General features: G+C 36.9%; 1 protein-coding gene across 1 annotated transcript in view; it reads left to right on the forward strand.

Moving 5' to 3' along the window:
• The window catches only part of GYS2 (glycogen synthase 2), a 61,609-nt gene that overhangs the window by 37,614 nt on the left and 6,501 nt on the right, over nt 1–17,494 (forward strand). Inside the window, exons 7-12 of the mRNA XM_061204547.1 lie at nt 131–251; nt 2,838–2,944; nt 3,607–3,666; nt 4,866–4,944; nt 5,717–5,830; nt 15,790–15,916. Of these exons, the coding sequence (XP_061060530.1) occupies nt 131–251; nt 2,838–2,944; nt 3,607–3,666; nt 4,866–4,944; nt 5,717–5,830; nt 15,790–15,916 (608 nt within the window). The remainder of the gene's footprint in view (nt 1–130; nt 252–2,837; nt 2,945–3,606; nt 3,667–4,865; nt 4,945–5,716; nt 5,831–15,789; nt 15,917–17,494) is intronic.

Genomic DNA, 17,494 nt, shown 5'->3' on the forward strand with positions numbered 1-17,494 from the left:
GTATAGAGAAAATAGGGTTACTAAAGTAAATGTTTATCTTTTCTAGTCCCCTTTGTACTTTAACAGAACTCATGTGTACATTTTGTTGCTGTTGCTTTATTTCATTGGAACCTGTTTTGTTTTGTTTTAGTCATCTGGACTTTGATCTTGAAAAAACGTTGTTCCTCTTCATTGCTGGGAGGTATGAGTTTTCAAACAAAGGAGCTGACATCTTCCTAGAATCCTTATCCAGGCTAAATTTCCTTCTGAGGGTAAGAATGCTCTAGAACGCCATACAGTATTTTTTTATAGGAGGACTTTCTTCTGTGGGAAGTAAAGAACTGTCTGGCTTCTTAAATAGATTTCAAAAGAATATACGATTTTGAAGACTTAAAATGACAGCCTTATTCTAAAAGTGACTTTGGTCTTTCAATTAACATATTAGGATTGCCACACTGTTCGCTTGTGTATTTGTCTATGATGTCAGGTATTTTTTAAAGAGAGCCACAAGCTTATCACATATGTGCTATTTTTTTTTCAAGAATCATAGGAGCAAAATTTTATTGGAAATGCTTCTAAAAGAATATTTTTATGTTAATTTTAATTTTTTCAATTTTTATTGAAATATAGTTGATTTACAATGTTTCAGGTATACAGCAAAGTGATTCAGTTATATACATATATAAATATATATATTCTTTTTTTTACATTCTCTTCCATTATAGGTTATATATGTGCTATTTTTAAGACGACCATATAGCATCCCTTTTCCCACCTGTCCCCAAAGAATTTGTAAACAATTGAAAGATAAATATAGAGAAATCAAGCAAACAGAGAACAAAGAGTATAAAACCTCACCTTTTTTAAAACCAATAAAAACTATAATGGAAGATATGGCTTGGGTGTATGGCATCAATAGGCTTCCTAATATTGGACCTTGGTATTAAACTTCTTGGTATTAGACACCCAATCACAGGCAGCTCTGGCCATTGCCATCCTCCCCAACCAGAGCATGTCTTCAGAAGAACACGTGCAACACGGCTGACAGCCAAGCAGTCTTCCTCTGTAGAACGGGGAAGACACTCACAAAATCTATTCTTATCCCAACTCACTTGCCATGCCTCTTCCTTGAGATTGAAAGTCTTGAACTGTGAAACTAGGAGAGGTCCCACCACAAAGAAACATGAAGGAGGGAAAGGAGATTCCCATCCCAACAAGGTGGAATCATTTTTTGCTCAGGAGGGTGGGGCTTTATAGGTTCCGAACTAATCCAGCAATAAAACCTGTGCAAATAGAAGTGCCATGTCATAGCTACTGATGAAAGTTATTGGCTTATATTCGAATCCCATCACATAAAAATATAGAATAAGTAACAGGAAAATAGGGGAGACTAGTGTCGAAGTCCAATCTTATTGAGATACTGAGACAATCTAAACTTTCCTGAGCTCCGTACTGCTCTCCAGTTCAGTTTTTATTTCTTGGACATAGATTTAGCCTTGCCTTAGAGCAGACATTGTACCAAGTATGCTAAAAGATTTACTAAAACCACATTAATAAAAACCCAAGCCTGTAAAATAGGATTGAAGGTCAGAAAGATTATTCAAGAATAAACTACAATAACCTTATTTCACAGTATTTCCTGATACGTATCTATTCAACAAGCTTTACAGATGGACTCACAACTATATCAAATATGTATTGTGTTTAGAGACACTATTAATCAATTTATCCATACCTTTATTAATTTTTCACTTTATTCTTAGATGTCAAGAAAAAGCCAGTTTCTCTTTTTCTAGACATCAAAGACAATTACAATCTTTGGAGAAATTAAAAGAAGGCATTCTCTTTCCATATAGTACATTTATTCTTTAATGGCACATTGGCTACTTGTGGGGTGAGTTTTCTATTCTATGGCTCCTGTCAATGTTCAAATAGAATATCAGGTCCTAGAGGGCAGAGACCACAGATTAGATGGTAAAGTGTCTCACATTCAGGAGTGAGTCATTTCAGAATACAAAAGCATTCATCTGTTCACAGTTTTAAGTTTATGCTTTCATTCCCATAGCTGTTTGGCATGTCATTTCCTTCTGAGAAATTCCAGGTCAATGATATTTATTGGAATAGGAAAAGTAAGCAGATTGTAAAGCCAAAAAAACACCGGTTGACTCCCAGTTTTGCCAATAACCTCTGATAGGAGCTCAGACAAAATTTTGAAACTCTTGTGCCTCTCTTTTGAAACTAATGAGGAGAGTGATAGCTATTGTGCAGTTACTACCAGGCTTGGGTTAAGTTATGCATTTAAAGCACCCAGCACAGTGCCTGCCACACCAAAAGTTCTGGGCATATGCTCGTTCCCTTACTTTAGGGCTAAAAAAACCAAAATGCAACATCATGAGAATCAAGACATTTAACAGAAAAATGTAAATAATCTATTTGTGCAAATCCATGTAAATTAGCTATAAGAAATAGAATAAACGCAAACGAAATCCTCATTAACTTTCCAACCTGAAATTTTAAAGAATATTAGCTCACATTTATGTTATTTTTTAAACCACAGAAAAGCACAGTGATATCAATAGCAATTGCTCTATATTTTAGATGATTGATGTCATGAAAATATTCTATGTGTGGATTTTTAAATTGTTAATTGACAAATCTTGATTGAATGCCATATTTAAATTAAAATTTCTGAAAAAGCCTCAAGACAGTGGGTGTAATTTTTTTGTCAATCATAGATAAGTATTCTTTTTATCTCAAGATATTCAAAGCACTCTTTTTCACAGTGTAAGGTCCATCTGTCACATGGTTTATTTTATCTTTGATAGTTGACTCTGTTGTGTTTTCTAATCCTTTATTAGATGCATAAAAGTGACGTCACCGTGGTGGTGTTTTTCATTATGCCTGCCAAGACAAATAATTTCAATGTGGAAACCCTGAAAGGCCAGGCAGTGCGAAAACAGCTATGGTAACCTCACATCTTGTACATGTTCTCAAGCAATAGACCTAAACGGATTTTTTTAAGTGCATGATTTCTGATCTATTTCCTTAACCTGTTTTTTTTCATTAAGATTATTATAGCACACATACTACTTGGTTCTCTTCTAATTGGGCTACTAAATGTTAGATTACGTCATGCCTATAAAACTGTGTTAATATAGAAACATTGGAGTGAGCCACCATGGAAGGATAAGGCCTCTATAGCTATTTTTAAAGATGGGTTGAATTTAAAACAAAATTTTATTATGGAAATGTTAAAACATATGCCAGAGTAATGAGATTAGTATAATGCTCCCCTACCTGCCCACAGCCCAGATTCAACAATTATCAGCGTATTCCCGATATTACATCGATACCTCCATCCACTCCCCTTCCCTTCCCCCCACCCTCTCCTGATTATCATCAAGCAAAAAAATGTTACATTCTCTGCACTGGTCAGGGTGTTCAGCTGCCTCAGCTCTGGAGGTTTTAACTCAGGCTAAACTGGCAAATAGGAAAAGAACAGAAGAGGTGATACAAAAGAGACCTGTAATTTCAAAGCCTGCACTGACAGAACAACAGCACTGTCATGGCAAAGAAAGACTTAAAACGGTGACATTGTTTAAGTTGTGAATCTTTCTGCTCATACAGGGACACTGCACATTCTGTGAAGGAAAAGTTTGGAAAGAAACTGTATGATGCATTATTAAGGTAGGTGCTTGGAACACTGAACACTTCAAACGTTTAGGGCTTCACTATTCAGACTTAACCATTTAGACATTGTACTTATTTTGTTCCAACTATAAAGGAATTAGTAGCCTTTGAAGATGTTTTACATCATGTGAGCAGATTTTGTTTAATCCTTCATCTGACAAATATTTGTAAACAGTTTGCACAAATGAGAACATATTTATATATACAGATAGGTTCTAGTTCAATGGAAATCTGATTAAGGGTTAATATGTCAGTCTGAAGCTGAGGGAGATTTCATGAGGTTTTTTTTTTATAATTTATTTATTTATGTTTGGCTGCATTTGGTCTTCGTTGCTGAGCCAGGCCTTTCTCTAGTTGCAGCGCGCGGGCTTCTCATTGCGGTGGCTTCTCTTGTTGCGGAGCTCGGGCTCTAGGCGCCTGGGCTTCAGTAGTTGTGGCGCACGGGCTTAGTTGCTCCGCGGTATGTGGATCTTCCCAGACCAGGGCTCGAACCCGTGTCCCCTGCATTTGCAGGCGGATTCTTAAACACAGAGCCACCAGGGAAGTCCTTCATGAGATTTTAAGTCAAAATATATATTGACTTCATGTATATTAAATATATATTTACTTATATATTAGATTAACATATATTTATTAATTAACATATTAATTAATGTTAACTAACACATTTACTTAATAAGTAATATATAGTATTTAAATAAATAATAAATAAAATATATAAAATGTATAAGTAAAATAAAATCTAAATAAAAAATCAAATTAAAATGTATTATAAAATAATAATATGTACAAAATATATGGATTTTGTTACAATATGAAGAGAAAGCTGTGTTGTCTCCTGATGCATGGTGGCAGGTGTGCATCATTTCTTGTTACCGGTAAAAATATCAACTTATAGGTGGACAAGTTATGGCCACTGTAGAACACAGTACTTAGGGGTGGGCAAAATACTACGAGAATGTCCTCCTGATCATCAACATGAATGCTTTAAAAATTAATTTCAATTTTCTTTTATGTCAGCAAAGGTGCTCTTTTATAAAACTTCCTCAAACTTTAGGAATTTGTGAGCTTCATCAGGAACCTATGTTTGCTTTACATTTATTTTTAAATTGCTTGAAATGGTGTCTAACACATAGGAAGCACTCAATTAGTGCCAGCTGTTTTTATTTTTATTATTAAAACTGTTTTCCCCACAGAGGAGAAATTCCTGACATGAACAATATTTTGGATCGAGACGATCTGACAATTATGAAAAGAGCCATCTTTTCAACTCAGGTAATAAAGGAAAAAGTGCCCATCGCTTCCCATAGTTGTTAAAGTCCATTTAGATCAATATCTTAATGTATTGGAGTGGGCTGATTTGGGAAATTTTTAAACCTGAGAGCTAGAAAAGTCATTCTTAGGTATTTACCTAAATGACGCCTTTGTAAGTTCTCTTTCTTCAGTGTATTTTCAGGACTCCTTTAAAAAAATCTCATGGAACTTGTCTTTGTATCTATTTAAAAAATTCATTTGGAACCAATATGTCCAATTGAAAAACGATGTATATTGCAATGACACCAAAAATACCTCCTAAAGTTTTCAAAAAGCATAGAATTCGGAGTCACTATAGAGAAAAGGTGAATGTTTCTCAGTCGAGTGGAATTATTATAAAAAAGGAAAGGTGAGCGTGTTAGGCTTGTACGGGAATCTTGTCAATAACAGCGAGGCATCAGAGGACTGCCCCCTAGTGGGAACCGGCAGAGTAGCTCATCTGGAGTCAAGCTTCCAGGACACTTATTCCATATAAGTCCCAGGAGCGCTCAAGAAGTCTAGGCTTTTCATAGAGTGGCTGCAGGTGAAAAACACAAGTACCGTGTGTTCGCAGTATGGGAAGGAAGTTCTTTACCCTGTTATCCTCCTCTTAGTGGCATGAAAGACCTTAGTGGCATCTCAGACCAGAAGGCATAAAGGTTGGATATCATGTGGCCAATGACTTACTGTTGAAATTAGTCACACTTGCTAATTCTTTTCACAAACTGACATTTTCTTCTCTCTGTTCCTTCAGCGGCAATCTTTGCCCCCGGTGACGACTCACAACATGATTGATGACTCCACAGATCCCATCCTCAGCACCATTAGAAGGATCGGGCTTTTCAACAGCCGTACAGACAGAGTCAAGGTACAACCAATTGTTTACATGGGGCACTTAAAAATCATACAGAATAGATTTTTGAGAATTTATTAGAAGCATCCCTTTTTGGTTGTAACGTCTATCAGAAATATTGTAAATAATATTTTGTTTCCTGTCTTGAGCAATTAAAGAATGACTATTTTTGTATCATTCTTAAAAATTGAAGACTATTTATGGCTTTGAGTTGTAATTTAGCTTTCATTTTCATTGTACAATACTGTCAGTAAGCATCAGGAAATGGCCTCATTTTTAATGAAACACATATAGTCTAAGAATTGCTTTAATTAATGAATCTCTGAGATTAACATGAACTGTCTTTGTTTCTTCTTGATAAAGTTCAACTTAAAAGCAGAGTATGAGGAGCTTCCAGTTTCAGAGAATGTGGCTAATGATGGTTTTATGTAATTTTCTACTGACCAATTCATTCTTTTGACTCTTGGGTTTCTATGATGACGAGGGACAGGGTTAGGTACATGAATAAGACTTGGTTTCTGCCACCGTGGAGCTTAATCTCTGTGATGTTTACTGAGGGCATGTCATGTTCTAGGCATGGTGCTAGGCATGGGAGACAAGGGTGAACGTGTCAACAGATAATTGCTTATCCTTACTCACTTCCATTCACCAGCATTCAAGATCAAGTTGTCACAAGCTTTTACCAATCTTTTCAAAGGGAAAGGTCTCACTGTCCCTTCTTTCTTTCACCTTTAGCAGATCGTATGAGTCCCTTCATACTGGCCTCGAATATAGATTTTGACCCATTCTTACTTCTTTTCCTTCAGATTCTAAGGGTTTTTCTGGGATCTTATTTCCTCCCACATTCTTAGGAAATGTGCCCTGTTTACCCTTCTTCATACTGTAGGCTTACTAGCTCCTTCCCTTGCTGTCTACAAATATTTCTTAAATTTTTCCACATGAAAAAACAAACTTTGCCTTAACCCTGTCTCCTCTTGATGTTTCTAAATGTTTTTCTACTCTTACCTGCAAAGTTTCTTGGGAAAATATAGTGTATTCTTAAATGTATTTCTCATCCTGCACTCACTCGTTAATGTAGGTATGAGTGGATATAATGGAGACAAATTAAGAACCTACTGCAACAGTACAGGTGAGGGATGCTGAGGGCCTCTTCCAAAGGCCTTATCAGAAGTGCTGGAGAGAATGGAATGATGGGAGAGATGGTCCTGCAGAAAGGACCATACTTCAGTGACCAGTGGACACTGAGAGTGAGAAAGAGGGAGAAGGCAAGGCTTCAGTATGTAACCCATACTTTCTAAAAACTAAGGAAATGCTTCAAAAGAAGTTGGTTTGAGGGTCATGTCACGCATGGAGTTCAGTTTTTGATAGATTGAGTTACGTGTGAGATAGTCAAGTTGAGATGCTTAATACGTACTTGGAAATCATAGGTCTGGGGTTTATAAGGACAGTTGTGAGGGGAGCTATTGGCGTGTGGGCAGTAGTGGAGACCAAGGAATGACGACCTTGCCATGCTGGAAGACGAGGTGGAATGAATGAAGAAAAGTGTTGACCCAAGGAAACCTCAAGAGTTAAGAGGGGGGACTTCCCTGGTAGCGCAGTGGTTAAGAATCCACCTGCCAATGCAGGGGACACGAGTTCGATCCCACATGCTGCGGGGCAACTAAGCCACAACTACTGAGCCTGCTCTCTAGAGCCCGCGAGCCACAACTACTGAGCCCACGTGCCACAACTACTGAAGCCTGTGCGCCTAGGGCCCGTGCTCCACAACAAGAGAAGCTACCACAAGGAGAAGCCTGCGCACCGCAATGAAGAGTAGCTCCCACTCGCTGCAACTAGAGAAAGTCCACATGCAGCAACGAAGACCCAATGCAGCCAAAAATAAATAAAATAAAAAATAAATAAATTAAAAAAAAAAGAGTTGAGGGGATTAAAAAATGAAAGTTCAGGAAAAGAAAGAAAGGGAAAAATATCTCAGAAATCAAGGCAGGAGAAATTTTCGTAATAGTAGGAAGAGCTTGTAATACAGCATTAAGTGATACAAGCTGTTTATAAAATGTTCTATATTGTGTTAACCCTTTATTTCAAACATATTCTACACACCCACCCACCCCCATATTGTGTATACTGCCCTGTGCCATATAATTATGGGTGATTTTTGTTTCTCATTTGTGTTTGTGAATTTCCAAATTTTCAACACCTAGTGCACCTATAATAGTCAGGCTGCACATTTTCCCCTGGAAATGCAGGACTGTATCTGCCAAGGATGCACCACCCTTTATGTTTTTCAGCAGGATTGGATCCACAGAGTGTGTCAACACTTACTTGGCTTCATTCTCATGTAGTTTACCCCAGACTGGTCCTTCTCAATTTTTTGTCTCTTGGAAAGAAAATAGTGGGAGCAAGAAAGCCTCTTATTTCCCTGTCGATTTCTGTTTTTCTCAGAACCTTTCATGTCACATCCATATCTAAATTTGCGAATCTTCCTCTCATGATCTATCTGTGCCTGGCACTTATAATGTACAATAAATACAGATTGAATTTTAAAAAAGTGTGATAACAGTGAGGCAATTTCCCAGGAATGGACGAGTAACTTATTTCCTAAACATATTAAACACTTTCATACCTCTGTGTACTTGCTGATATTATTTTCTCCTTCTGAAATAACCTTATCTCTGTTATTTTAACAGTTCTTTTGGGATCCAACCTAAAAGTCATCTCTTCCTTACACTTTTCCTCAATATACATTTGTCTACTCCAGACAGAACAATTGTTGCCTTACCTGTATTCTCAAGACACTTTCTATCTTCTGCAATTATAGGAATTATCACATTGAATTCTGTATATTTTAATTTATGTGTCCATTTCGCCAGAGACTGTGGGTTCTTTGAGGCAGTGATCATGTCTCACCTATTTTCTAAGGTTTTTTCCTCTGAGAAGCAGACACTGAGACAGGAGTAGATATGAAAACACTTATTGGCAGAAATGCCTGTGAAGGGTAAAGAGGTTGAAAGCAAGAGCAGGCAGGGAGGTGCAGCCAGACACAAGGAAGAAAGAGCATAAAAGGAAGGATGAGATAGGAGGAGCCTTAGATTGCAGCCCAGTTTTTAAAAAGTCTCAGCCTTATTATCTTTTTTTTTTGCAGAAAGAAAAGTCAACTGTAATTAACAAAACACTAGAATTCATAAAAATTAACAACTACACAAAAAATGTACACACATAACCACACTGTATATAGTGACTCATAAAGGGGAAAAGCAATGGTCCAAAACCACCCAATATGGCTTGTCAGTTAATGGAAGGAAACACACACACACATACACCCGACACGTGCGTGCTTATGCACCCACAAAAACAAACAAAAACAGCTTTCAACAGTACACTCAAACTACAGCTAACACAATTTCAGAATTATTATACAGTGCTTCCTTTCTTTTTTTTTAAGATTTTTTTTTTGCTGTGGGTCATTTTTAAAGTCTTTATTGAATTTGTTACAATATTGCTTCTGTTTTTTATGTTTTGGTTTTTTGGCCGTGAGGCATGGGGGATCGTAGCTCCCTGACCAGGGATTGAACCCGCACCACCTGCATTGGAAGGCGAAGTCTTAACCACTGGACCGCCAGGGAAGTCGCTACAGTGCTTCCTTTCTTAATACTAAAGATTCTTATTTGGGTGTGTGTGTGTTTTGGTTTACTGTTGACTTACTTTAAGTATCTTAGTGTTCTTACATACATTTTCCTTTATTGAACAACCTTTTCTTTGTGTTTCATCTTCATGTGTCCGTTCCACCTACCAGAAGTTTCAGGTTGGCAGGCAGATGGGTGCCTTACTCTATGAACAATTCAATGCAATGTTTTTTTTTTTTTTTTTAATTTTATTGATTTATTTATTTATGGCTGTGTTGGGTCTTCGTTTCTGTGCGAGGGCTTTCTCTAGTTGCGGCAAGCGGGGGCCACTCTTCGTTGCGGTGCGCGGGCCTCTCACTATCGCGGCCTCCCTTGTTGCGGAGCACAGGCTCCAGACGCGCAGGCTCAGTAATTGTGGCTCACGGGCCTAGTTGCTCCGCGGCATGTGGGATCTTCCCAGATCAGGGCTCGAACCCGTGTGCCCTGCATTGGCAGGCAGATTCTCAACCACTGCGCCACCAGGGAAGCCCCAGTGCAATGGTTTTAATAGGGATTTCCATTAATAGGGATGGGGATTCCCCAAGCAAAACTTGCCGATTAAAGGAATCACCCAGTGGGCAGAAATGGGTTGGCGCTAGTACCCATCCCTGCTGGTCTTACAGGCTAGGAGCAGCCACTATGATGGATGCACAGGTGAGGCACTTAGGGCCGTCAGTCAAGATCCCCAGGCCAGGATCTCTTGAAGGAAATCCGAGTGGCAAGTTCAGGGCTGCCACACACATCTCTAAAGGTATGTGAAGTCCTTTACGACTGTACTCACACTGCCTAGCTTTAAATCTCTGACACTTATTCAATGTGTAAGTTTACTTAATCTACCTGTACCTCAGCCTTCTCATTTGTGAAGTGGTGATCATATAGCCCCACTCATAGAATTGTTGGGAGGATTAAATAAACCATAGGTACCATGTTTAACACAGTCCTTGGCAGAGAGTAAATGCATAATAAATGTTAGCTTTTTTTTATTAGTGCTAGGCCAGTCCCTGGCACATCATACTCCATATATTTTTAGAAGTGTGAATGGAGTTTGATTAGAGTAGAAGACAGAGGATTGATCTTTACCTGCAGGATTTGATAAAGTGTTTTATAAAAGAGATGATACGTTAGCTACATCTTGATAGATGAGCACAAGTTCATCAGCAAATAACAGAGGGGTGGGCTCACCAGGCCAAAGAAGTAGATAAAAAGGCACAGAAATATAAAAAAGTCCATGACTTATGTAGAGTGAATGGAGAAGAAAGTTGGTCTCATACAAATTGTGTTTATGCAGTTAAACTCATGAGCATTTTCAGATATTCACTGATTAATATCATAAAGCAAACACACACAAAAGAAATAAAAGAATAGCCCCTTTCTAACAATATACACTCAAAAGCACTGAGATAGACTTTGGTCAATTCAGAATTAGGTATTTCATTTTATTAATAGCATCCTTTAAAAGCTTGACAGTAATTCAGGGCCTGTGCTAATATAAGTACCTATTTGATCATCTGCATATTTATACATGGCTATAGAGTGGTTCTTAACTTTCCGACTGGATTGACAAGTTTTTTATATGAATGTGACCATTTGATTCAGGAAGCGTTGCAGATTATTTTAAACTTGAATTTATCATCCATCCTGCCTCGGTTGCAAGGTATAGTGAGAAAAGTCTAGATGGCAGATTTCAGGTCTGGACCCTGTGCTGCCATGCTGTGAAAGTAAACTAACTTCCTGGGACCTTACTTCCCTCCCAGGATAAATACAGTCTGACAAGTCTTTGTTTATTTGTTTTATCCCCACTGATCCAAGGACTGCTGGGAACCAGGTGCTCTGCTGGGGGGCTTTGCATACAGGATCTCATTTAATCCTCCCTGTAACCTTGGGCTGACCTCTGATATCCTTTCCTCTGCCCTGAGCTTCTGCCATTGGCTGTTCTAGGACCCAGGGCAGCTGTTTTCTTATTTTAGTCGTGCTGTCGTTCTCTTTGGCTGGGAACAAAACGAATGAGCCATGATGTTTTCATGTTCCAAAATGGGCTTTGGAGAGTACAGATTTTCCTAAGTCTGGAAATGCCAAAGTAGGCACAATGCCTTTTAAATCCCCCTTTGCTGATATTTACCAACAGAGTACAATGGGCTTCTGACTTGATGGTTGCCCAGACTCAGTCAACTGTCTATGTCTTTGGTCTCTTTTCCTAGTGCAATATTTTATATGTAATAGGAATTAAAATTATGTTTTGTGGAGGAAAATATTTTATCCATTTTTGCTTTGCCAATTTGTGATTCTTGTGATTGAATAAACCATCATTTGTAGGTACTGGTTTTGGACATTTTTACCATTTTATTCCTTCTTGAGTTTAACATGTCTGCTATTTATGGATCTGCTGAGATATAACCAATGTTTCTAAAGTCTTAGCTTCCTTATTTCTAAAATTAGGACAATGAGAATGTCTACAGTCCTCATCACACAATGTTGCTAAGATTAAATCAGGTAATATGCATGAAAGTGACTTATATAAAATATTAGACAACTGTTGTTGTCTAATACTTTTGTTGTTGTTGTTAAAAAAAAAGTTTCTTTTTCCTCTTCCTTTTCCTCTCCCTCTTTCTCTTTCTCCTTCCCAAACAGTTCAGTTCTAAAGCCATTAGGTGGGGCAGCACCACAAGGTAGGCGTCTACACTGGAAGGGGGGGCATGCTGGGGTAGTCCATAGAAAGGAGTCAGAGCCCAGGCAAGGTGGGGAAGGTCCACGCAGTGGGGAGAGACACTCACAGCAGGTGTCAGAGCCAGAGTGGAGTGAGGGAGAGGCCATGGAGAGACTAGTTAAGTGGAGGGGGATTGTCTGAGTCTGTTCAGGCTGCTGTAGCAAAATACCACAGACTAGGTGTCTTCTAAACAACAGACATTTATTGCTCACAGTTCTAGGGGCTGGGAAGTCCAAGATCAAGTTGCCAGCCTGGCCATGCTCTGGTGAGGGCCCTCTTCCTGGTTCATAGATGGCAGCTTCTCACTATGTCCTCACATGGTTGAAGGGGCCAGGGAATTTCCTGGAGCCTCTTTCATAAGAGCACTAATCCCATTCATGAGGGCTCCATCCTCATGACCTAAGTACCTCTTGAAGGCCCCACCTCCAAATACCATCTGTCTTTGGGGGTTTAGGATTTCAGTATATGAATTTTGGAGGGAACACAACATTCAGATCATAGCAGGGATTGACCCAATAAGTATTAAATTAAAGAGAATGAAACTAAGTATAGGTGTGTGTGTGTGTGTGTGTGTGTGTGTGTGTTGTATGTTGTGTCTCTCTGACTGCTGAGAGGGCCTGTAACACGCCAATAACAATGAGCACATCTAACCCAGGTCTTTATATCATTCTATACTAAAAGGAACCAGGACTCACTGAAGAAATTGTTACTTCTAGGGCTGTGGCAGGAAAAGTAAAAGATGAGCCTAGAACTTCTTCTTGTGTCAAAAAATCAAAGAAATGCTCAAAGAATGATGGAGATCTGTCAAAAGTTTACAGAAACGAGTTTGAAGGGGCTCCCACTGGCCAAATCAGGCACAATTTAAGTATCAAAATAAATAAAGGTAGCAATGAATTAGAATACATTGAATAACACAAGGAACCATGAATCCAATACAAGTATAAGTTTATTGAGGAATGGGATATTTATATAGTTTCAAAATAACTCTCCCCAAATACTTACTAATAACAAAGGAGAAACAGAAGAAGATTTTACAGTGGAGAAGCCAAAAAGACATGACTTTAATCAAGAGATCAAAGTAAACATCAGAAGTAATGAATAAAGTGTAAATCCCTTGCCACCTGATGAAATGCAGTGAGAAGAACAGAGTATCACCTCTGTGCTATATCTACCAAAGATGCATAACTTACTCTAACCATGAGGAAGCATAGGACAAGCCCAAACTGAAGATCAAATTTCAAAATAACTAGACTGTAGTCTTCAAAAGTGTTAAGGTCATGAAAGCCCAAGAAAGTCCTCGAACTCTTCCAAACTAAAGGAGACTAGAGAGAAGTGACAACTAAATGGGACATGTGACTGTGAACTGGGTCCTTTGGTTTAAAGGACAGTATTTGAACCACTGGAGAAAGTTGAATGGGATTTAAGGATTAGATGGTAGTGATGTATCAATGTTAATTTTCTGATTTTGATGCTTATAGTGTGGTTATGTAAGAGAATGTTCTTTTTTTAATTGAAGTATAGTTAATTTACAATGTTGTGTTAGTTTCATCTGTATAACAAAGTGATTCAGTTATATATATATATATATATATATATATATATACACATATATATATATATATATATATATATTCTTTTTGGATTCTTTTCCATTATAGGTTATTACAAGATATTGAGTCTAGTTCCCTGTGCTATACAGTAGGTCCTTGTTGTTTATCTGGTTTCTATATAGTAGTGTGTATATGTTAATCCCAAACTCCTAATTTATCATTCTTCCCCACACCACTATCCCCTTTGGTAACCATAAGTTTGCTTTCTATGTCTATGAGTCTATTTCTATTTTGTAAATAAGGTAATTTGTATCATTTTTTTAGATTCTACACATAAGTGATATCATGTTTGTCTTTATCGGATTTACTTCACTTAATATGATAATCTCTAGGTCCATTCATGTTGCTGCAAATGGCATTATTTCATTCTTTTTTTATGGCTGAGTAATGTTCCATTATATGTGAGTGTGTATGTACATATATATATTAATATATATATGGTATGTATATATATATAGATATATATCTTCTTTATCCATTCATCTGTTGATGGACATTTAGGTTGCTTCCATGTCTTGTCTATTGTAAATAGTGCTGCTATGAACATTGGGGTGCTTTTCAAATTATCTTTTCAAATTAGAGTTTTCTCCAGATATATGCCCAGGAGTGGAATTGCATGATCATATAGTAACTCTATTTTTAGTTTTTTAGGGGAAATGTTCTTGTTTGTAGAAAATACATGTTAAGTATTTGTGGATGATGGGCATCCAGTTAGCAATTTATACACAAATGGTTCTTGAAAAAATATTAATTCTCTTCACATTGTACTTGTAACTTCTCTGTAAATTTGGGATTTTTTCAAATTATATATAAATACATATATACATGTATTTATATATAATTATATATATAATTCATATAAAATTAAATTTTAATATAATTTTTAAAATATATAATTTATACATAAACATATATATAATTCTCCTATTTCCCCATTTTATGAAAGTTCTCACCAAACCAGTTTTATGTTATCTGTCAGCCTCCCCCCATAGCTAAGTAAGTTATTAAAAATAATTTCTAATAAATTTTTTAAATCAGATTTTAAAGTACTGGGATAATAATATAATTTATACATTATAATTATATTATAATTTATAATTCATCATTTTAATAAATAGGAGAAATAGAACTCATTCATCTAGGTGACTAGTTAAGTAGCTATTCTATTCACAACTTTCCAAGTATAGCTGGCTGTCTCTGCTCTCCGCCTTTGCAGAAAATTATAGGCTGTGCAGTCCAAGAAAGGACTCATACCAGTGCACGAGAGCCAATTGCTGAACTTTCAGAAATGCTGTAGGCCAGTTTTAAACATAATCATTGTGTAAAATTAAATTACATAAACTTAAAAAAAATCAATTATGCTAAAAAGAAAGGTAATGCTCAAAACTCATTGCATCCTAGTTGTTTACTGCATTTTCCTATTACCTATGCTCTTGAGGTTATTTATGACTATTGTACTCACATGGTGGAAATGTTCTATAAGGAGGTACTGCTGCTCTTCCCATCTCCAGTTCAGTGACATCACATTGGTAGCTTGCAATTGGCCCTTAGTTCCATTTCACTTGGCTAACTCATGCCTGGGGCATATAAGGGTAGCTCCCCTTTTTCCTGCTCAAGGTGGGAATAAGTTGAGAAACAAGACAAGGACCAGCAGTCAGAGAACCAAGTAAAATCTTTATTGTCAGTAAAGTCTGGGTTGGAGGAGTTTAGCATGAGAACAAAAATGGATACAATAACTCCCTATCCTCTAATCTAGGCCTGGGAACCTGAGGGAAAGTTAGTACTCAGAATAGATATTTACAGAGAATGGAGAGAGGAGAAAAAAACACCCGGACATTTTCCTTTTTCTTTTTTCTTATCTCTCTCTTTCTTTCCCCAGAATCTAAAACACAAGGATTCTATAGTATTGAAATATTGAAATAACAAAACTGTAGGAGATTATTGCTTTAATTTCTTCTTTCTTTTTTCTTTTTTCTCATTAGAATTTTTCTTTTTCAGGTGATTTTGCACCCAGAGTTCCTATCCTCTACCAGCCCCTTGTTACCCATGGATTATGAAGAGTTTGTCCGAGGTTGTCATCTTGGAGTATTTCCATCATACTATGAACCCTGGGGTTATACTCCAGGTATGTGACATGCATAGATTGGGAAGTGTTTTAGATTTTATTAGTATATTATTTTATGCACATGTATGTAATATTCTAAGTTGATATGTCATTTCTAAATGATATGTCATTTAAAACTACAAAACCAAAACCTTAGTAGAAGTGGTTGGATCTATTCCAGGGGTCCATTTTATGTTTTGTAGCTCCTGACCTAAGAATAAGGACATAATACATAATCTTTTATGTAAGTATAAGAGATTGTGGTTGGGCATATTTTAGGGGGTATCTGAATTGTTGCCTCATTGCATTCCAAAGAAAAAGAATGTTTTATAAAGATTATATCTTCACCAGTCCTATCCATTAATATGAAGGAGAAATTAACTGCAAGGAGGTTAATATGAGACACAATTTTTGTTTCTAAAATTGCTCTAAAATTTATTTCAGAATTCTTTTTTTTATGAAAGGATATATGTATCTTTTAATTAGATAACACATTCATATGGTTGAAGACACAAATAGTATAAAGAGATGTACAGTGAGAAGTCATCTTCACACCCTTGTCTTTCAAAAACGAGGTACTTTTAACATAGAATGCCGGTTCAGTGGTAGGTATTATGCCCAATGACATAGTTCAGTTCAGACCCTCCACCTGCCCCCCTTTCTGTTCGGATGGTGGATTCTCAGATCCACTATCTATTTTTCTTTTCTGGCCCCTACTAGCATGGTTGCCATTAGCATCAAGAGCCATCAATTTGTATTTGTACTGAAATGCCTAATTAAAAAAGAAACAAGTACTTTAAATATATGCCAATGCAAAGAAGACAATGATGGCTTTTCCATCTTCTTGGTAAACAGCGATTTTCCTCCTAGTATAGATATAATTCCATTTATAATTGTAAAAGAAAAGGCTCAGAAAACATTTTTATTTATAATGAATACATTTTGCCTTCTGCATCTCAATGTCATGATAGGCCAAGTAAAGGGCAGAAGCAGTCAGGGTTAGAGAGGTCATAGACTGAATTATGAAGAAGATTTTTTTCTAATCTTTACATTTTGATCCCAGAATTTTAGTATAGAATTTAAAATTCTGTATAAATAGGATACTATAATCTTTACAATAGGAGTGACATGAAGGCTCTTCATCTTTTGACATAGGTCCTATTCTATTGTTCTAGGCTCCACCAAGAATAATTTGCCAGCAGCTGTAAAACCATTAGAACTTTTGGGGGAAGATTGAAAAAGAATTATCCATTCTTGAAACATGACAGAGAAAAGTTATTGATCTAACTCCTCCAGCTACGTCTCTTGTAGTTCTAAAAATTGTTCTCGGCACAAATTCCACTTTTGTGAAGGCAGTGTCTTCTTACCTATGAAATGCCCACATAGTTATCTTAAATTGCTTATAATAGAGTATCTATCTTTTGAGATACATTAAAACAATTCACTTGATGAACTTAAAACTTTGTTATAGGCTCTTATTCCTATTATTTCTAGGAAGTAACATAATTTACGATTGGAAATATTGAGAGCAAAGAAGTACAAAACCAAAGCATGAGTGACCAAGGGAATGTGGGAAGTCATTTATATTGGGTAAAGAGA

The sequence above is a fragment of the Eubalaena glacialis genome, chromosome 11, assembly GCF_028564815.1.
Source record: "Eubalaena glacialis isolate mEubGla1 chromosome 11, mEubGla1.1.hap2.+ XY, whole genome shotgun sequence".
Lineage (NCBI taxonomy): Eukaryota > Metazoa > Chordata > Mammalia > Artiodactyla > Balaenidae > Eubalaena > Eubalaena glacialis.